At 52.3% G+C, this 20,400-nt stretch overlaps 5 protein-coding genes across 5 annotated transcripts; 2 read left to right on the plus strand and 3 right to left on the minus strand.

Annotated features, from left to right (window-relative positions):
• Nucleotides 1–279: 279 nt before the first annotated feature.
• EI97DRAFT_437188 (RNA-binding domain-containing protein) lies at nucleotides 280–3,625 on the minus strand. The gene is made up of 5 exons (XM_033799291.1): nucleotides 3,402–3,625; nucleotides 3,046–3,348; nucleotides 1,916–1,956; nucleotides 1,701–1,864; nucleotides 280–1,647 (listed from the first exon to the last, which is right to left on the minus strand). Exons 1-5 carry the CDS (start codon nucleotides 3,443–3,445, stop codon nucleotides 541–543), a joined length of 1,659 nt encoding a protein of 552 aa, XP_033649737.1. The 5' UTR covers nucleotides 3,446–3,625; the 3' UTR covers nucleotides 280–540.
• A 179-nt stretch (nucleotides 3,626–3,804) lies between these two features.
• Nucleotides 3,805–5,874, plus strand: EI97DRAFT_462204 (RabGAP/TBC; the record flags this gene model as incomplete). The annotated part of the gene is made up of 6 exons (XM_033801253.1): nucleotides 3,805–3,831; nucleotides 3,883–3,898; nucleotides 3,975–3,984; nucleotides 4,039–4,149; nucleotides 4,204–5,548; nucleotides 5,608–5,874. The coding sequence occupies 6 exons, from the start codon at nucleotides 3,805–3,807 to the stop codon at nucleotides 5,872–5,874; spliced, it is 1,776 nt and encodes a 591-aa protein (XP_033649738.1).
• Nucleotides 5,875–10,539: 4,665 nt separating this feature from the next.
• Nucleotides 10,540–11,245, plus strand: EI97DRAFT_233773 (uncharacterized protein). The gene has a single exon (XM_033793976.1). The coding sequence runs from the start codon at nucleotides 10,630–10,632 to the stop codon at nucleotides 11,212–11,214; it is 585 nt and encodes a 194-aa protein (XP_033649739.1). The 5' UTR covers nucleotides 10,540–10,629; the 3' UTR covers nucleotides 11,215–11,245.
• Nucleotides 11,246–11,767: 522 nt separating this feature from the next.
• Nucleotides 11,768–15,254, minus strand: EI97DRAFT_233777 (kinase-like protein). The gene is made up of 2 exons (XM_033793977.1): nucleotides 12,784–15,254; nucleotides 11,768–12,734 (listed from the first exon to the last, which is right to left on the minus strand). The coding sequence occupies exons 1-2, from the start codon at nucleotides 15,136–15,138 to the stop codon at nucleotides 12,018–12,020; spliced, it is 3,072 nt and encodes a 1,023-aa protein (XP_033649740.1). The 5' UTR covers nucleotides 15,139–15,254; the 3' UTR covers nucleotides 11,768–12,017.
• Nucleotides 15,255–17,555: 2,301 nt separating this feature from the next.
• Nucleotides 17,556–18,950, minus strand: EI97DRAFT_462206 (pigment biosynthesis protein-like protein yellowish-green 1; the record flags this gene model as incomplete). The annotated part of the gene is made up of 2 exons (XM_033801254.1): nucleotides 17,556–17,774; nucleotides 17,835–18,950. The coding sequence occupies 2 exons, from the start codon at nucleotides 18,948–18,950 to the stop codon at nucleotides 17,556–17,558; spliced, it is 1,335 nt and encodes a 444-aa protein (XP_033649741.1).
• Between the last annotated feature and the right edge of the window lie 1,450 nt (nucleotides 18,951–20,400).

The raw sequence follows: 20,400 nt of genomic DNA on the forward strand, positions 1-20,400 counted from the left end.
AACCATTCTAGCAGCGCCAGGTTACTGTGGTGTTGAGAAATATGCCCAAAATGATTTGGTAAGCCGGAGCATTTGTAATCTCCTCTCCCTATGGTGAACCTATTGTGAAGAATAACGTATGAAAATCACAAGTCTATTGAAGCTCTCTGGCCAATATCGAGTATGTCTCATACATGTAGGTAGGTATGTCATTATACCATCCCAGACTAGTCACACCCAAACATCTGATGATCATTCTGCATTCTTAAGAATTGCTTCACTCTTACAGCTGACGAGGAATAAAGGGATAATAACTCAGAGTTACACCTAGAAAAGCTGGTATAGAGCCAGTGCTATCGTACATTTATTTCTCTCAATATGGCACCCACCAGAGCCCTCAGCTGCCGGCGTGCCGAACGTCCCTCCACCCCTTAGCAGATCCATGTACAGGTGACAGAAGCCGGAGCATTGAACAACCCCATTGATTCGGCATCCTGAATTGCATCCAACTCATATGACCGTGCCTATGCCTGTGCTGCTCCCGGAAGCGTGCGAGGAAGGTTAATGCCGGGGTCCACCTCCATAGGGGCTGTGACGGAAACCACCACCGTGCCTACCACCACCCCGATAATTCGCCCCAGGTTTTCCAGCGTTACGAGGGCCAGTAGGAGCGTTGAGCGGGGCGTTGCTGGGTTGAGTAGGGGGTTGGGAGGATCCTTGACGCCCACGGTTGTAGCCACCTGCACCACCACCTCCACGACCTCCATGGCCCGGGATTTGGCTCGCACGACCAGACGGACCTGCGGGGATAGACGGCTGAGGGATGTCATCATACATGCCTTCCCAGCTGGTTGGACCCCCTTGGCCGCCATAACCCTGGTGCATCTGACGTTGCTGCTGCTCATATTTCTGTTGCTCAAAGGCCATCTGTTCCTGTGCATTGTAGCCGGGCCTGTTTCCCCCGGGACCCATCATGCTTGAACCGTCACCATAACCTCCGCCTTGCTGCTGCTGCTGCATCTGCATCTGCTGCATCTGTTGCATTTGCATCATCGGGTTCATCTGGCCTTGAGGAAGCGGGCTTCCAGCCTGCGGATTCATGGCAGCCATCATCTGGGGCATCATGGCTGGGTTCATCTGAGGGGCCATCGCTCCCATTGCCATGGGGTTCGCCATCCCGCCTTGTTGAGCCGCAAAGTTTTGCTGTGCCTGCCTGAACCATTGTTGCATGCGTTGCCAGTACTGCGCCATCATCGCTGGTGTCATGCCTTGGGGATTTGTTCCAGCTTCCTGGTTCTGCATTTGCTGATTATCAAACCCTCCGCCGTCATGTCTTCCGCCGAACTTGCCACGCCCGAACTTCTTGTCCTCTTCCTCTCGCATATTTCCCCGAGGTTGAGCGCGCTTAACCTCAATAGGCTTCCCTAGAATTTGCAGATTGCCTTTCAGTGTCGCTTCCACAGCGGCATCGCCTTCAAATGTAACAAATCCAAATCCCCTCGGTCGGCCTGTATCCTTGTCCATCATAAGGGTTGCATCGATGACTCGGCCAAATTGTTTGAAAAAGTTCTTGAAGTCCTCTTCAGTAGCTTCTTGGCTGACTCCACCGACAAAGATCTTGCTGGTCCGTTCCTGCTCTTCTCGCGGGATAGCACGCTTTGGATCAATCTGGAGACATTTGAATTGGCGTGAGTTGAGCCGAGTCGATAATGAACACTCACAATTTTTCCATCGAGGAAATGCTCTTTGACCATAACGGTGTTCACGCATTTCGGATCCCTGAATGTGAGGAAACCAAAGCCGCGCGACCGGCCCGTAGTGCTGTCCCGCATGACGGTGCACTCGCTAACTTCACCAAACTGCGAGAAATAATCTCTCAATGACTCTGGACATGAAGTCAGATAATTGATATCAAGCATCAGACGTAGGCACTCACGTTCAGTCGTTTCCCAATTAAGGCCACCGATAAACATCTTTCTGTAGTAAAGGGAAATTAGCAAAACCATTTCAGAGAGAAACAAAATTCAGACAAAGACAATATAGCGTATAGAAGTGAAAGGGAGATAGTGGAGATAGTAATGGCGTCCTGGTGCAAAAAGTCCGGTGATCCATTTGGAGTAGCAGGGTGTGTTGACGCAGCCTGACTAGTTGAACCATCCAAGGCAGTTAAAGGCATGGCTGGCGAGAGGCGTAGGTGAAGTCCTAAGGATATTGTTGCCCAGGTCCAGGGTGCAGTGATGCGCGTGGTCTAGTGACGGAGCGATTCGCTCTGAGCTGTCGTCCGTAGCAGTGACTGTGAAGAGAAGTAATGCCACTTGCTGGATATCGACCTCAGACTCATGCAGGACGTGGGCAGATTGGCTTGCCGGGTCGTAGGAGAGCAGTACTTTGCCAGAATATCGCAGTATCCTCGAAAAGGGACGAATCGATGCAATGTCGAGACCCATACCACATCGAAGCAAGCAGCCCTGGCGGTAGGCACACTGTGGTTCCGTTGATTCGTCTTTGTTTTGCTACGGACTCGAGAGTAGAGTAGATATAACCATCCACACTCCCGAAGTGCTATCGTCTGCCTGCGTCTTGGTATGCTCTAAAGTACCTAGCTAGGTATATATCGACTGGATGCTGCCACTATCCTGACCGCCAACGGTGGAGCGACCCAACCGCGCCAGATGTGGAGGTCGTAATGTGGTCAAAGTAGAGCAGGGACAATTGCGCTCAGAGCCCCATAGTCGCGAAATATATGTTTCTGGCTGATAATTCAATCGGAACAGTTCCGCCTTCCCGTATGCGCCTCGTGGCGGCTGCCACATGAACGTATCCTACTTCAAGGACCACCGCAATCTTGACCAACCGCGAACTGCTCCCTTCGTCTCATCTACAGAATCCCAGTCTTCCTCAGAACGCAGGCTTTAGTAACGGCATCGGCCCTCTCCTGCTCGAAAAGCGTTCAAAGAGCTCTGTGCGTGTCGAGCAGATGGCGCATGGCCATGTTCGATGACGAGTATATTTGACCATAAAGGCCTGGAGAAAGAACAAACAGCGCAGCAATTACATTCGACTTACCCGTCTTCTTTGACGTTGATTGGACCGTAATCGTCATCCTGCTCAACGCTGGTGTACGGCCGATTATTGCCTTCATGTGAAGGCGCCGCAGCATGCGACTCCGTCCCCGCTGCATTTGTCGATTCCCCCAAGGCAGCGCCATCTTGAGCATATTGCCTTCCATTCTCACCACCATCACCCGTCGTTGGTGTAGTCAAAGAGGGCTTATCGGCAGGCGGTGCACTGGAAACGGCAGGTGGCTCGGGCTGTGCTGTCGGAGCTGGCTGGCTGGGTTTCGTAGGGACAGTGTCATCACCTTCATACCTGCGAGTATTGTCAGCGGATATTGTCGACGATTTGAAGTGAGATAAGCTTACAGATCGGCGAAGAGATCCTCGTCAAGCTCTTCGGGATCGGTCATTCTGCTGTTATCCAGATTTGCTGAAGGTACGAAAAAGGCCCTCCTGAAGCACGTGTGCGACCAGTCGGAACTGTAAGTTACGCGTCAATATGGTCGCGCAATAACCACCGCGTAATGGAATGATGTCGAGGGACAGAGAAGACGCGCGGGTGGGAAGTGATAGTGTCTATGAAGGAGTGGTTGAGCAGAACTAGGTGAGGAGATGGCCAGAAGCTAAAAGCTAAAACGCTACCGGCCTAGCGCCGCCTCGGGCTTGGCGCTATCCAACAGCCGACTCTGTGATGGTCCGGGGAAACGCTGGGGGCAGGATCTCCAGAAGTGAAAGGCGCGGGTTGGGCGCAACCCAAACCTCCACGAGAATGGCCTCTAAAAAGCAGCAGCAGCAGGTATGTTCTCTGTGAAGTGGCCTGATGTATTTCCGCTGATGGCATAATCAGGAAATGGTCCAGGTTGGTTCGTAGTTATTCATCGTCGAGTCTACAATCACCACCGCAAAGCCCCACGCTAACATCGCTCTCCGCCTCACCAGACCGCTCTTCGTGCGTGCAACGTTCTTCTAAGGCCGAGGACTGCTGTAATTGACCACCCTCCAGTTCTGCATCACCATTTTGGCGGGCTGCCTCGAACACCACGCAACCATACGAGAGCAAGAAGATCATAGGCGCATCCTACTCGCATGCAGATATATTGAAATTCGATTCGCTGTACGTTAGCTTCTCAGCTCCATCTACATGTGCCATAAAGACTGATCCTTCAAGTTCTGCGTCTGGCTCATCGCAGCGCCCTCGCACTCCACCCGTGTCAGGCCAGGCTCGTGATCCAAGCACCGCACCGCATGGAACAAGCAGTATTACTTCTTCCCCACCGCCCACGCGTAATCGCTACAGTTCATTTCTACGTGACACGAACCAGGATTGGGATGATGACGACGATGACGACGCGGATGCCTTGTTCGAGGACGATGAGGACGAGTTCGGACTACCCAGTATAGCAACTATGCGCCGAAAGGGTAGACGGAAAGCTTCACAACGGGAAAAGGACCAATCTGGTACAGGCAGTATTGGAAGCAGGAATGGCACCGCAACAGCACCGTGGCGAACGGTTGATAGCGGCGACATCGCCGAGGAACGAGGTGTACCCAATTATCCCACGGCAAAGAAGTCAGAAGGGAAGATACTGCGACCGCAATATCAGGAGATACTACGAGACCCCGCAAACTCTTTGCATCTGATATCACACCCAACTCTGCCTCCGACAGCGACCGACAAGGAGAGAGAAGAGCACTCAGCACGAATATCGCGAATCAACAAGTTCAAGCGCATACTACAGACGAGCACGATATCTCTCCCCGAGCTGAGAGACTCTGCCTGGTCGGGAATTCCATCCGAAGTACGGGCCATGGCATGGCAGGTCCTGTTAGGCTATCTGCCAACTAGCAGCGAACGAAGGGTGGCTGCCTTGGATAGGAAGCGAAAGGAGTATCTGGAAGGGGTTCGGCAAGCTTTCGAGCGTGGGAACGTTGGAAGCTCTGCGGTAGGCGTGGCCGGCGCATCATCCGCAAACCGGGGACGTGGTCGTGGCTTGGACGAGGCTATCTGGCATCAGATCAGTATCGATGTACCACGGACCAATCCGCACTTGGAACTGTACAGCTATGAGGCTACCCAAAGGTCACTGGAGCGTATACTGTATGTTTGGGCCATACGGCATCCAGCATCCGGTTACGTGCAAGGCATCAACGACCTTGTCACGCCGTTCTGGCAGGTGTTCTTGGGCGCCTATATATCGGACCCAGATATTGAATCCGGAATGGACCCCGGACAATTGCCGAAACAAGTGCTTGATGCTGTGGAAGCCGATTCGTTTTGGTGTCTGACGAAGCTACTGGATGGAATCCAGGATAACTACATCTCTCACCAACCTGGCATACAGCGGCAAGTAGCGAGCCTTCGGGATCTCACTACGCGGATAGACGACGCCCTTGCGAAACACCTGCAGAACGAAGGAGTAGAGTTTATCCAGTTCAGTTTCCGATGGATGAACTGCCTCCTGATGCGCGAGATATCAGTCAAAAACACCATAAGGATGTGGGATACGTATCTTGTAAGCTACTATCATATTCGTTGTGATCCTCACAAAGGAATTCTGCTGACGTTTTGCAGGCCGAAGAGGATGGCTTCTCCTCATTCCATCTCTATGTTTGTGCCGCGTTTCTTGTGAAATGGTCGGACCAGTTGCGCAAGATGGACTTCCAAGAGATCATGATGTTTTTGCAAGCGTTGCCAACGCGGGACTGGACGGAGAAAGACATTGAGTTGTTGCTTAGCGAGGCGTTCATCTGGCAGAGCCTCTTCAGGGGTAGCAGCGCGCATTTGAAGAATACTGGCTCAAGAGCCGGTACGGGCGTGGGCATGGGCCCGAATTCATAGTACTATTAACACTAATAGTTGGACCTTACAAGAGAAGGGCAACAAACTACACATATCAGATATGTGAACTTCACTGCATTCCCGAGCGTGAATCTATTCTCGAGGTCCCAGGAAGAGATCCACGTTTTGGGAGGGAGAGGAATGGGAACGAGAAATGCAGGGGGACTCATGCATGTCCAGGCGGCTGGGGTAGGATTTTCATGCCTTCCTCCCTTTTCTTGTCTCCTTTTCGGGAAAACAGCTGACGGTTGAGCCAGATGTCATGATCGGTGAGATGCGGGATTTGGAGCAGCCCTGGGAGCCGAGCACCTGCAACGATGGACAAACTTCTTGGAGGCAAATGTTCAGCTGTACTCCACGTTCAACACGACTACACCTTCTGTTCCGTTACGTGAGCGTCGTCATTGACGCGCCTAGCTCTCCAAAGGGTTTGCCAGTCCTCCGATGCCGTCTCCATATCTTAGACGTTGATAGCTCATTGATAGTTCAATACAAGTACTGCGATGAATTCGTCCTCATATTAAACAATTATATAGGCAGAGGTATATACTAAGTACCGTACACGCGTACTGTCATGTCCCAAAACCGATTTATCCGCCTCTCCAAAGAACACGTTCCCCCCAAGCCCGCCAAGCGCCCGTATTCGTAAAGCAAATTAAAAAGCGGTTCTCTGGAATTCTTCGCATCGCTCGTTTTGATCTCAAGGGAGGTAACAGGTTGCACAAATGATGCATGCAGCTCAAGCTTCGTAGCTGAAGGAGGTAAAGGTGCAAGAACTTGAGCTAATATATAAAGCTAGGCGCCGAATTCCGGCACCTATTGGTGCCTATAAGTCGGAAAAGCGTGCCATCTAACGACTCCGTCTTGTCGTAACTGATCAACTGCATATCCGCGTTTCTGATTCCTCATCTCCCTCTCCCCAGGGAACCCAGCCTCCACTTCACCACTGCCCCAAAGCTCCAACATCGACGAGAACCATCCATCAAGCATTTCCATACTCAAGAAACACAACAAGATGAAAGCCCCCCTCATCTCCAGCCTCGTCCTCCTACTCTTCTCCCCAATCACAGCCGCCTCACCTCCCGCCCCCGAGTCCTTCACCTACCCAGCGCTCCCCGTCCAACCCACGAAGACACCCGAGGCCCTTCTGTGTACTAAGATTTGCGCTTCGGGTCCGGAGGTCTTGAGCTGCGGCGAGGGATGGCGGGCGCATAATCCCGGTGGCGGTGTAAGTGGAGATTCTGTGGTGAACGGGGTTTGAAGCAGGAACTGATGATTATGGATAGGCGTGTTGGGCGTGCTGCAAGTTTGAGAAAAAGGGTTGTTAGTTGGGGGGAAGAGGTCTCGTGGGATAATAACATTGGAAAGCGTCTGGGAGGGGAGGAGGGGATGGAATGTGGGAGTGGCTGGTTTGGAAGTCAAATGTTGGACTTCATTTGCGACACTAGCGCTGGAAATACACCCACCTCCTATTAATTTGGCAGATTCTGGTCAGTTATCAGATCAAGTTAATCCTCTCAGTTAGCGGACGTACCCAGTCATTGCCGGGTTTTACGTTACAGATAACGGAAAGCAAGAGTGAATGGGGAGTTCCACAGTACCTTATAGATTGGGAATTTCGTGTCTTCCTAGATTAGCCCCGCTATTGTTAGGAGCATGTCTCGCTTGCGTGTACAAAAAATTCTCGTTCTCAGAAAGCGCTTTGCAACCCACTTAAAAGAATTCAGGGGTGGGGGATATGTTCTGAAGCGCTGCGGCCAAGGGTTGAAGCCCGCAACATGCAGCAGTTTCGAATAAATAATACCGCGGAATAGCAACGCTACTAGACATTGATAGTTATCAGCATCACTACGCTTGCGAATATCCAGACTTATGCGTTTCTTTATACTAGGTTATCGAGCCCCTTTGTAGGAAGGGAGGATAGAAGAACATCATCTTGCACTTTTCTCATTCGAGATAGAAAAATAGATAATAAAGTCGTCAACAACAAGGAATGTAGGAAGCAGCGAAGTAAGGGGTTTTTTGTACCATCTACTTCCTTTTTCTAGATTTAGATGCATTTTGGCTTCCAAGGCGTTTAGAGCAACCGCAATCTTAGCGGCAATCCCGCAATATATCACCAACATACCCGCTCTTCACTTGATCGATATTAGAAGTCGAGAAAGCACGACATGAATAATGGCATAAGCAGGGGAAACAGGAGTCTATGTACATCGGCGATTTATACTGCATATTAGATGTTGCTCGTGACCCGAACGTAGCAAGGGTGCTTGCAATAAAGAGAGAGTTGAAATTGTAGCTAACTGCATGTTTTCCCCGCGCAGAAACACGAACCTGAGGATTTTTAGAGTAGTGAAGCCAACACATCCCTCTGATTACCGTTACCGTTATCGTTTCTTCTACCACCGCTGAAATCTCCTTATCCCTATTATTTTCCTCCCTGGTTTCTGCGTGCCCTAAATGCATCCAGGGGTCTAGAAGAAAGGAAAAAGAACATGATTAAGAAGAGAAGCAATTAAGTTGTAAAAAGAATCGTACAGGGAAATAAAAGAGAATCTTTTATACCCTATTCCCCTCCGAGTAGCTAGCGGATAGATACCCTAAAGAGTCCGATTATTGGTAGCATGTCGTCGCTGTACATGAGTGCGAAACTAAGACTTTGGATGGGAAGGAAGTAAACGAACGTGTCCCTCTCACCGCCTTAGTCAACCACAGGCGGAACTGCTGCACATCACCATCACTCCGAACATATTCTCAAATCCCACAACCAAAGCAACCCAAGATTAGATTCCCACGAACAGAGTCGACACCACATGAGCCCACTTGGCCGGTTTTTAGAAGGGAATGGCAAATTGCAAAGGTATTGTAAGGAAAGGAAAAGAAAGAACGAAGATAGTCCTGCAAAGTTGAGAGTAGTTTATATACCCTTTCCCTCGCTGCTATATTGCCTCCATGCGAGTAGGAAGGCATTAAGAATATGTGTTTTGCAGACTAGTTTCTTCGAGATGATGAGTATCATCATCATCAATACCAACGAAACTCGAGGTGCACCCGCCGTGCTATCCCGCCTATGTAGTCACGTTCCATCAAGAGTACAGGACTACCTTTTCGGCCCCACATGCGTAACTCGAGACCTGTTTTCAAGGACATGCAAGAAACGAAAGAAACGGATTTGGATAGAAGGGGAAGAAGTTCAACGTACCTAGCTCGAGTTTATATACATACCTCTGCTCTACAACTAGCTCCCGCTGTCTGTTGCACGGTTGACTTAAGACATGACGACTGAAAATGTTTCAATACCTTGCACGCTGCGGTAAACATTTCATGATTATCACCATCATCACCACCACCACCACCACCACTACTACCAATAGCATAACTCCACGCGCACTTTTTTCCACTTCCAGCACATCTCTTCCTAACGCTAGAAGACACAACACACTCCTTCACATCGAGTATTAGGTCGGACTTTTAGAAACAAACAAGCAAATAAAGGAATCCCTGCGTAGCAAGGAGCAACAGGAGAGGGAGGTGCGAAACTGCGGGTCTTATATACGTATTCTCACCACCAGTGATACGTTGGCATTGAGTATGAGAGGGCGCGGGACATAACGGTGTTGGATACGAAAACATGCGATTAGTTTCGTAGTGTTGATCATATGTCCACAACCTATAGATCGTCATCATCAGCACTATCACCACCATCACTATCACCACTACCACCGCCGCCGCCGCCGCCGCAGCGCCGTTTCTTCCCCCGCCTACTCCTACGCAAAATGCACGTCACATGCGGCAATTTTTGTTCACACCCCCGTCTCTCGCCCACCCACAGCGCTTACTCCATTCCCTTCGTTCATTCCTTTGACAATGCGGAAAAACAAACCGAATCTTTAGAGGAAGGGAAGGAAAGAAGGGGCTAACAGCTATGAGGAGGTTTTTATATGTGTTTGCTTTCCCTAGACATCACAATACCGATTGCCGCTGTACTATCATCATCATTATCATCATCATTATCATCACCATCATTCCAAGCAAACAAAACGCGCTTCGCGAGCAATGTTCCAAACGCCCAAGCAACGGACCAACATGAAATCGGGTTGGATGTCTTTTTAAAGAAACACGCAAAAAATGCTACAGAAGAAAAGTTCTAAAGGTAGAGGTCCGATTCCAGCGCATTATATACGCCCTCACCCCACCAACTTGTTCGTTTGCCTCTCCACACCTCGCTGGTGCGGAGAAGCGGAGTGACGGCTTTCGTAGGTTAAATTATACAACGGATTACATAGGGAATAGGTAGCAAACATGAACGGGGATTCGAAAACATGCACACCGTTGCCTGTCTCTCTCCCTCTACTCTTCCCAGGGTTCTCAGTTTTTCGACGTCTTGGGGTTTCCTGTATGAATTGCTATTGTTATGCATACTACAGCGATAGTTCGTAACATTATCATCGTTATCACCACCATCATCAACATCACCATTCCCAACAAACATGCCCTACCCACCCAACCAGCCTATGCAAGCATATCTCAGACACCTACACAAAACTCCCCAGCAACCAACATATTCTGGTCCTATCACCCTTTTAGGTTAAACAAGCAAAAGAGCTCACAGTTGCAGTCCTACAGACGAGGTTCGATTCAACAGTTTATATAACCGTACCCTACCGCTCATGCACGCACACGCACCCTGCACCGGCCACGTAATCTCCGTTCGCTGCAGATGCCATCGCAAAACATGAACGGATATTTGAGAACATGACCGCCGTTGCCTCTCTTTCTTTTCATCTTTCTCTTCGGTTTGGATTTCTCATACCATCACTACCCAACCGTCATTCCCATGAATGTCCTAATTCACAACATCATCACTATCTATCATCACCACCATCAACACCACAATCATCACCAGCAGCACCACCGCCCTCATTCCCGTCATCGCCGCCGTCATCAGCATCAGCATCACCACCATCACCACCACCATCACACCCCTCTCACCATAAACACACACGCGCCATCCCTCCCACTTCTCAAAAAATCTCTTACATGAGCTCGCCTGTCCATGATTTCTCGAAAACACACAAACAACCCCTCCACTCCATCTGTTCGCATTCTATCGTTTTAGAATACAAGGGAAAGAAGCAGTACTGTTGTAAGGGAAACAGAGAAGAGCACACAGAGCAGCGAAGCCCAGTGCTTAAATACCCCAACCCCACTCACGTGAGCCCAACATTCATGGACACGGTCGGGGCACGTGGACACCACCTGACCTCCATCAACCCACTACCACCCAGGCCCATCCATCGTCACAACACACACGTTAACAGCGGCACGAGTCAGCGTTGAAGAGTCATAATATGCATCATGGATACATAAGCTATACATTTCCTCTCTTTCTCTCCCACTCCCCTACCTCTCCCCTTCCCCACCCTCCACCCTCCCAAGACCCCCCAGCCGTCGACTCTTGAATGCCGAAACAGACAAGCCCCTAGGTATCCGAGACAAGCACTTCCTCTCCTCTCCCTCAACCTCCACCTCTCCCCAAATCCCAAGGTCATCAATCATTAAAGGACGCCTTCCAAACCCCCAACCAATGCAACAAAGGAAATCTCCACAGTACAAAGGAAAAGTCTTCAGCACCAAAAGCATACGACGCCAATCCCCCTTCGCCCGCCTCTTTGCGGGGCACGGCGAGGTGTATCAATAGTACAGGGGAGAATGCAAATGCATATGCACCGAGAATGATGTTTCGGGTGGTGGGGAGATGCCTTCAAAGGAGTCTCTGCCGAACCCGAATGGCCAAAAAATGAAAACGACGGGGATCGAACAATCAGCGCTGGTAGTCTAATGCGATCGGTCGTGAAGGGGGGTAATCATAAAGGGGTTCGTTTTATTGTCGCCCATCTTGGGGAACGCCGACCCCATGAAACGCCGGAATATGATGCATGCTGCGTGAAGGTATAGTATTGAAAAGAGCAGGGAGTATCGGGTCCTAGGGGAATGAGAGAGCGTGAGGCATGACGGCGTGGACTCGACGACTGAAGATATGGGCGCCGGATGTCCAAAAACGGCTTGCGTCATTGCTACGCAGGTGCAAAAGCTCCTCAAATAGCAACAAAATGGACAGAATCCAAATGCGAATGCTTCGTCTAATCGGTATCCATCCTGTCCACATCTTCTTGTTTGTCGTCCAAGACATCGTCGGCAGGTCCCCAGTTGCCTTCGTAGATGGTGGCGCCAGCCCTGCTTCTCCGTTCGACCCACTGACATCCATAGCAACGGTAGAGCTGCTCAGCATTGGGCCGTAGATCTGGGTTGCCATTGAGCATCCATTGCACGATCTGCTGCAAAGAGTCTGGGTCTTGATCATCGATCATGAAGTTGGGGGGTTCCGCGAGTCCACCGCTATATCGCTCTATGTGGCGAGCGGCGCTGACCGGCTTTGGAGTCGCGTCCTCGTCATCTGACACAAAAACGCCCTCCGAGTTCTCAGACTCAATGGGCTCGCCGTTGACGTCTCGGTCGAGGCTGCTTTCGGAGCTCCAGGTAAGGCTGGGCAGATCGGAAAGGTCACCTCTCCGAAGCCGTTGCCAGGAGTCGCCGTTCTCTGGCATGGTATAGTTGCTGGCGACTTCGCACATGATGATACCAAGCGCGAAGATGTCGCAGGGCTTGTCGTAGCGACCACCGAGGGCTTCAGGGGCAAGGTAGTGACGGTCACCCTCGCCGTCGATGTTGGAAGGTGCAGGCCATGAAGTTGCTAAACCAAAGTCTGCAATCTTCAGACAACCGTCAAAGGTGATGAGGATGTTAGCGGGCTTCAAGTCAAGGTGGATGAATCCTTTATCGTGGATATAGCGGACGCCCTGGTGAGTGTTAGCATCAGCGCAATACACACTAAGAGAGGCAAATTACCAATGTGACTTCGAGCAGTATCTTCCAGATGCGGAAGTCATCGATGCGACCCTTATTCCCAGCATGATCAAGGAACCGCTGCAGGTTCCCTTCCTCGCAAAACTCAGTCTGAATGAAGAGATGACCGTTCTGCTCCCAGTGATCCTCTAGCGATATGATGTGATCGTGTCCACATAAGGCCTCAAGGATCTGCACCTCGCGCATCTTCTTTTCCTTGTCGGACGGTCCAGTGAAGGGCTTTTTGGTCTTTTTCACGGCATACACATGGGTCCGAGGCGAAGAGCTAAATCCAGAACCTCGCTCACCGACCTTCTCAGCCCGATACACAACGGAAAATTCTCCATCGCCCAGGAAGGTGACATGGTCGAAGCGCTCGTACAGGGAAATATCGACGTCGTTCTCCCCTAACACAGAGAATGGTGGGAAGCTGACGGAATTCTTGTCGAAAAGATGCGACCCATCACGTGGAGCGGTTGGGGTTGCAGGCGGAAACATGGTGCTCGTACTCGCGTTCAAAGGCATAGAACCTTTGCGTCGACCGGTGATGCTCAGGGTACTCGGGTCGGGGGGCGTGAAGCTCTCGCTGGGGGTGTGTGGAGACAAATGCCCAGTGGGAGTAGCTGCACCCAGAGTCGGCGTGACGGACCCTGCTGGCGCCGCGAATGTATCCGAGTTTAGTGAGACTCGCGTATGATGGAACGTCTGCCGCCTGAGACTGCTGTCCTTGCGTCGAGCGGGCCCCTCATGTGGCTTTGTCGGCGTAGGTGGCAGATCTTCGCTGCTTGACTGACTATCCGTCATCACATTGCCACAGGGCGAATGAGAGCCCTCGCTGTCAAGATCAGCAAAGCTGCTGCGCCGCTGAGTCTTGCTACCAAAGCTTCCAAAGATGCCTACACCTTTGCCAAACGACAGAGAGCTGGACTGTTTATGCACGCTAAACGGTGTACTCGTCTGCCCAAACTCGGGTCGCTGCAGTCGGCCGAAGAAGAGCGGACGCCGGTCAAAGGAGGGCGAGGCTGTCGGCGGTGGGAAGGAATTGCGCTTTGATGGGGTCCCAGGCATCTGATTGTAACGGTTGATGGCAGCTTCAATATCAAGGTTGCGATTCTTCTTGGAGAAGAGGCCAGTGGACATGAAGGGCTCGGGATTCGGGCGCGTTGCCTTGAAAGACGGCGTCTCAAAAGAGCCGTCCAACGAGTCCGCACGTTCAGTTGGCCGCGAGATGCCGAGAGGAAGTGACCGGGAGAAGATATGCTTTCGAGGCGCAAATGTAAGAGGTACAGGCGCATCTTGAATTGCGTTGTCCGGTGCAGCTTCTGCGGAGATGGAGGTGGTCAAATCAATCGACAGCGGATGCGGCTGATGATGAGGGGGTGCGGGTCGGAGGAACGCTGACGGCCTGAAAACATCGGACTGCGTTGAGCGTCGAAGAGGAGACTGGTTTGCGGATGCAGCCTGATTGAGGGGTCCATCGAGGGACATGCGCTGCCTGAGTTTGGACGGTGCGGTGCCTGGACCTGCGAACTCGCCATCGAATACCGGCTTTGATCTCGCCATCGTGCTGCCAGTCCGTTGGGAAAGCGTCGATTTTCGAAGAGAAGAAGATTTTCGAAGGGGAGTCTGGGTTGGCAAGGACGAGAATGTAACTGGGCTTCCAAAATCCAGCGGCCTGCTAGGCTCCTCGCAAGCGGTTCCAGGTGCGGCTGGTTGATCGAAGACATCGAAGTCGGGCCCGAAGACAGATGCGCCATGCACGCTCCTACGCTTTGCCAAGGGACTGCCTACGTTAGCCGCGTCGAGGTTCATGATGCCGTCACTGCGCTTGAGGGGCGTGGCGCGGAAGTTGTTTCCCGGTGAGCCGACATCGTTGCGCAATCGCGAAAGGCCATACTTGATGGGCTTGTCGCTGGGTTCCTGGCGCTCAGCCTGATCGGTCTCAGTCATGTTTTCTTCGCCGGCAAAGCGCGTAACGGTTATTGGCGTCGAGTTGGTCACGTTCTGGTTGGATTCGCTCAGGGCGCGTCGCGGACTGTGTGAGGCGGGGTGGTTGCGTGGTGAGGATCGGAGAGGTGTGTTTGAGCGGCGAAGGGTGATTCTTTTCTTCTGAGGCGAGGGTGTCTCAAAAAGAGGTTTGGTCGGGCTGAAGGCGCGCGACAGAGCGAGAGGTGAGATTGGCGAGCCGAACGAGTCAGTCTTTCGCAGGTGAAAGCGCGACGGTTTTGACGGTGAATGGGAGAGTGAGCGTCGAATCTGCTCGAGTGAAAGGCCGCCGTAGGTGTTGTGGCGGTGGGTGGGGGATGGTAAATGTATCGCGCCACCGCTTTCGCAGTGTGGTGAATAGCTGTAGTCCATGGTAGATATGAGAATGAAGTTGAGCGGGCAGTGAGGTATAAAAGGAGTCTAGGAAAGGCGTAGTGCAGAGGTTGAAAGATTGTTGGTCGGTGGTGGATGCCGCGCTCTGAGGGGACGGTGGGGTGATGGCGTGTCTTGATCGAGTCAAAGAGGGCGCACCGAAGGCATTCGACGGTGGAGGGCTCAATCGATAGCGGATTGGAGGCGGGGTTGAAGTTGGAGGGATGAAGGAATGTTGCAGGACTCCAGGTACTCGGCACTCGTCGTTCTTGCCACCTCACGTCTCAACCCAACGATGCCACCTCTTCCGTTTGATCCGACGTCGTCTGTCGGCGCATCCAGAGGGCGTGTTCGGAAGTCCAGCGATGCGCAGGGTGAGGCCGAGAAGATGATCTGGCGCGGGGAAGGGGATGCAATGGGAGGGGAGGTTGAGTGGGCGAATGCGCTGGCCGTATTCTATTCGTCGCGATGTCTGGTTTACGCGATGGCGACTGCCGCGAGCAGGAATGCGTAAACAAAACAAGGCGACGCGATGATGTTGTGTTTACAGCAATTCGAGGCAAGGCGCAGAACGGCAGTCAATGGAGTCGAGGTTGTAGAAGCGACGGCAGCGCACACGGCGGGAAGACGGTTCTGAGGGATTGCTGGAGGCGGAGCGAGAGGCGTTGGGGAGAGAAAAGAGGAGGAGGAGGTGCCTTGCCTGGGTAGAGAGGCCGCGACGCGCTTCGCGTTCGGATGGGGCATTTGGGGCGGCGTGGCGTGGAAGGCGCACGGACCACCCAAAGACGGGCAGGCGCGCCCTGCAACTTGCAAGCAGCCTTCGAGACGTTCCACCGTTGCACCGTTTGCGCGAGCGCGAGCTGCGAGAGCTGTGAGCGCCTATCGAATCCATCCATGTCGCCGAAACCTGAGGCACACGTCGCAGACACTGAGAATGAGGGATTCGAGACACGGCAGAATTCAACACAACTCGCAGAGTATGGCGAAGGCGCGCGCATTGTTTTGTTTGTTTACATACACTCACTCGTGGTGATATAGAGTTCACACCATCCACACAGCATCTGGGATGACCCAGCATGTCCTCGCCCGCTGCCCTGGATGCTGGACCTCATTTCCGCCACAGATTGGCATACAACGACGCCCCCCTATTCTGGGCGAGAGGGGCTGATGAATCGTGGAGTGCGGGCATCTTACGGTGCTTGCCTTGTTTCATCTGAAGGGGCCCGAGAAGAAGGGGTCCGGGAGCGGGCCGCCAGCTGGACGAGCGCGCTCCTCCTCCTGTTCGCGCTGCGTCGTGACACTATCGATTGTGCGTCATACTATGTAATAAGGCACGTCGTGGGCTTGCACCCATGAATATGCGCCGATGTCTTCAAAAGTGCGCCTCGGCCAGCAATAATAACATGGACCCCTTACTGCACAGTACTACTTGTATAGGACTGACGAGGGCAGAACCACAACTCCATACCCTCATCTCCCTCCATCAACCTGCAAACACGCATCCAATTTACCTCGACCAGTCCTTATTATTAATCGCTCATCATCGCCTCCCCGGTTCTGGGAGGCTCATCTCCGTCCAACCTCCAACCCTCGGCCGTACACAGTATTCCATCTTCCCGGTCGCGCTGCTTCTTCCCAACCCCTCACCAGCGGCTCTGTGTTGTAGCCCTTGCCGGTTCGCGCCTCGAGGTCAACAAAGAAGCGGAGTTCTCTGACTCCAGACTCTTTTACCTTTGTGCTAGTAACAGCCTAGAGACAGCGAACCCCACCCAGCGGCTCTGCAAACTGAGGGGTTCTGAGCGAACCATTCCCCAGCTGCTGCAGGTGCTCCACACATATACACTGGCGGTGAACGCTCCGTGGAATGATTTTCTTCCAATAATTGTTGAGAGCAGAGCAAGTGCTTATCCCGCATAGTGGTGTTGTTTTTGTTGTTTTTGGTTTTGTTGTTTGTTTTTGTCTCAGTAAGCGTCCAGGGCCAATCCTTGCGAGGCAAAACGCTAACCGAAATGAGAGACTATCCGCCCGGCCTCGGCATCCCGATGCTTGCGGATGTCGCGCAGTTGGTACAGCTCAGTCTCATCTTGGACTTCCTTGACCTGACTCATGCTCTCGAGGATGGTGCCCAGACGTAAGAAAGAGAGAAAGACTGGAGGCGAGATCCATTTCACGGTCCGCTCTCTGCATCGATGTCGCATCGCCACAAGTTTACGCCTTCGAGGGGCATGATGAATAACGCATTGAGGCTAACAACTTCTCCATTCGTAAAGCTATGTACCATAACCCCATCCCATGATATCGATTCGCAGGAGTACATCACTCCAACCCACTATAAGACTTCCGCCATCTCTCTCAAACCGTCCGAGCTATCACATAGCCCGCAAAGCAAGTGTGGCCTCCATTGTTCCGCGATCCTATCAGTTATAAAACACTGGTGTCTCCGTCAGAGCTTGCAGCTGTCTCTTCACATCCGCGTCCGCAATGCCCAAGACCTGATGCAGCCACTTCAGACATATGCCAAAACTCTCCGGCTCCCCCATGTGGAGACGACCCGGGACCAGCCTGACCTCCTTCGGTGGCCCATGCTGGAGTGCAAGGAAGTAATCGTCAATGGGGAATATTTCATCTTCCATGCCCTACCATCAAGCAATCAGAGTCAGCGGACCGTATCTGGTAGAGCAACGAAGGACACTCACATTGACCAACAAAAGCTTCGCACAGCTCGAGCTATCCAGCGTCCCGTCCTTGAGCAGCGAGAATCTATCCTGGCCTTCCTGAATAAACTCCTCGAGATTATGCCCGTAGCCCCATTTCCACGCCAGAGCGTGCGCGCAATCAAATGGGTACTCCATCCAATCGCACCTTCTGAGCCACGTCTCGTCAAACATGTGGTGACATCCTCCACCAAGGGCGACCACACCTGCGAGCTTGCCATGATGCGTGTGTGCGACGCGGATGGCGTAGTATGCTCCCGTGGAAAAGCCCCAGACGGCAATCCGATTCTGGTCGATGGTGTGCTGGGTACCGATCCATTCGAATAAGCTAGAGTAGAGTCTATCCGGAGCTTTTGGGTCCTTTGCATTTACCGGGCAGTCTCCGGTGCCTGGGATTTCGACCACCAAGGTTGCGACACCAATCTCGCGCCAGCCCTCCATCCAGACTGCGAGTTCGGTTCGCAAACCGTCTAGACCGCTGAAGATGATGACCAAGGGGACGGAAGCACCTTGGTGCGCTGGAATAGGTACTAGGTGATAAGCTGGAATGTCTGAGCCTTCTCCCGCCATGGCATGCACAAATGGAATTCGCACTTCGGCCACGGGGTTGGGTCGAAGGGACAGCCCTTTGATGCATACGGCTTTGCCCAGTTCCCACGCCTGGCTTTGTGTAGGGTGCCGGGGGATTGGGAACCTGGCTATGCGGTAGACGGCGCTGGCACGGAGGTAGTACTCGCTAGCCCGCTGGAGATTTCCGTTGTTCTCTTCTTCTTGGGCCGTCGAAGTCAACCTCGCTGCGGTATCCAGGAAAGCGGAAGCATATTCTCCCCAGTCGTGAGGCCGCTCCATGTCCTTGATCTTTTCGAATATGGGCTCGAAATCCTCGACTCTTCCGAACATGAAGGGGTAGATGCGTTTCTGGGCCTGCATTGATTGGTTACCGACGATGTCGCGATGGGATACCACGCAAAGAGTGAAGCGTGAGATGCATACCAGAGCTCTCCATCTCGTCTCCCACAGAACACCTAGGCGGGCGTGCGGCTGGTGGTTCTCCTCTTCGATCCTCTTCTGGATCCAGTATCGACCGGCAAACGTCATCTTTGCTGTGCTAAGCAAGTGAGGGAGAACAGCGTCGTACGCAGAAGCAAGAGCCAGAGAGAAGCGCCCATGTTGACGGAACTAAATAAGCTCCCAAAAATGCAGGTATGACGGTGAGTTGGGAACCTTGGAAGGAAGCCCCATGGTGGGGAGCCGAATCGGGACGGCGCATCGCGGCCAACTGTAGTGCATTCACCGCAAATGATGTACAGTAGCAGGCATGGGAAACGGTTATATGCTGCCCAGGTGGCGGGTGGTCGTTTCCCTTTGACGCCCCTGCAGCGGCACCGAAGGGTCCCTCTCCGTCGACGTTCAAATATACCTAGGTAGTGATGTTTGGTTGGAGTCACGTGCGCTTCACTCTCACGTACTTGGTATTCACCCGACACCTTGCAGCTTCTGCGGTAAAGAGCGTACGCGGCTTTGTCGCAATTACGGAGGGTAGAAGGTAGGACATGCGTACCGTGGTATAGACACCATAGTGATCGCACAGTGAGCCGGCTCCTCATCCGCTCACTTAAAGCATCACAGGACGATTGGCACGAGCCGGCTCTTCATATGCCCAGGTGGCGATTGTCACTTATCAATCCAGGCTTCCTGAGGAGTGTGTATGGATTGCTTGAAAGGAGAAGGACGGACTGGAATGATGGAGTGCCGAGTCGTCACGAGCTTGGTAGACAAGCAAGCTTCGAGGTAATCGAGCCGATCGGCCATCGGATGTTCCATCTCGAGACAATGTCCTCAGTTCTGGTTCCGGAATGCGTCCTGATTGATTGCCCGTTGAAGCGATTCCGTTCACTGGGTTGTACACATATAATTTATTGATGAGATACATAAAACATGCGGAGGTCATTTTATGGGAGGCATGTTCTATTTAGGCTTAGACTGCCAAGCCCGGCGAGCGGGACCATCCGCTTCCGAATCTGGGTGTTTCACACCCACACCACGCCTCCCACTCCACACCCCGGAGATACTGGTGCTGGCAAGCATTCTCCAAGTTGGACCTTGGTGTCGTTGGTTGCGTTCTCATTCTACAAGCGTAATACTGTATCAGTGGACCTTGCGATACACTTGTTTTGCTTTTTATGAATCGCTCATTATTACCCCACCAAGTTAACTTTCGTAGTGTGGGGGAGTTGCGCTTGTCAGCTTCAACTAAGCATGAAAAAGAAATGGCCCTCTATGTCCAGATAGCAGAACTCTCCTCCATATAATAGACGCAAAATTAAGTGCCTTTTCATCAATTGCCTCGTTCAAAGCTCTGGTCCTTCCAATTGATCCCTTCTCAGCTTCGAATCGTCTCTGCAATTCTTCCCGCGAGTGGAGGCGGGGAAACGCTGAAGGACGCCTTCTTAGCGACGTCTGGGCAGGTCGAAGACTCCCAGGGCTGCTACGTCACCCGCGCGTTGCCTCATTAACACAGCCTTGACTCGCGATACGGAGATCTTGT

Source organism: Westerdykella ornata (assembly GCF_010094085.1).
Source record: "Westerdykella ornata strain CBS 379.55 unplaced genomic scaffold EI97scaffold_42, whole genome shotgun sequence".
Lineage (NCBI taxonomy): Eukaryota > Fungi > Ascomycota > Dothideomycetes > Pleosporales > Sporormiaceae > Westerdykella > Westerdykella ornata.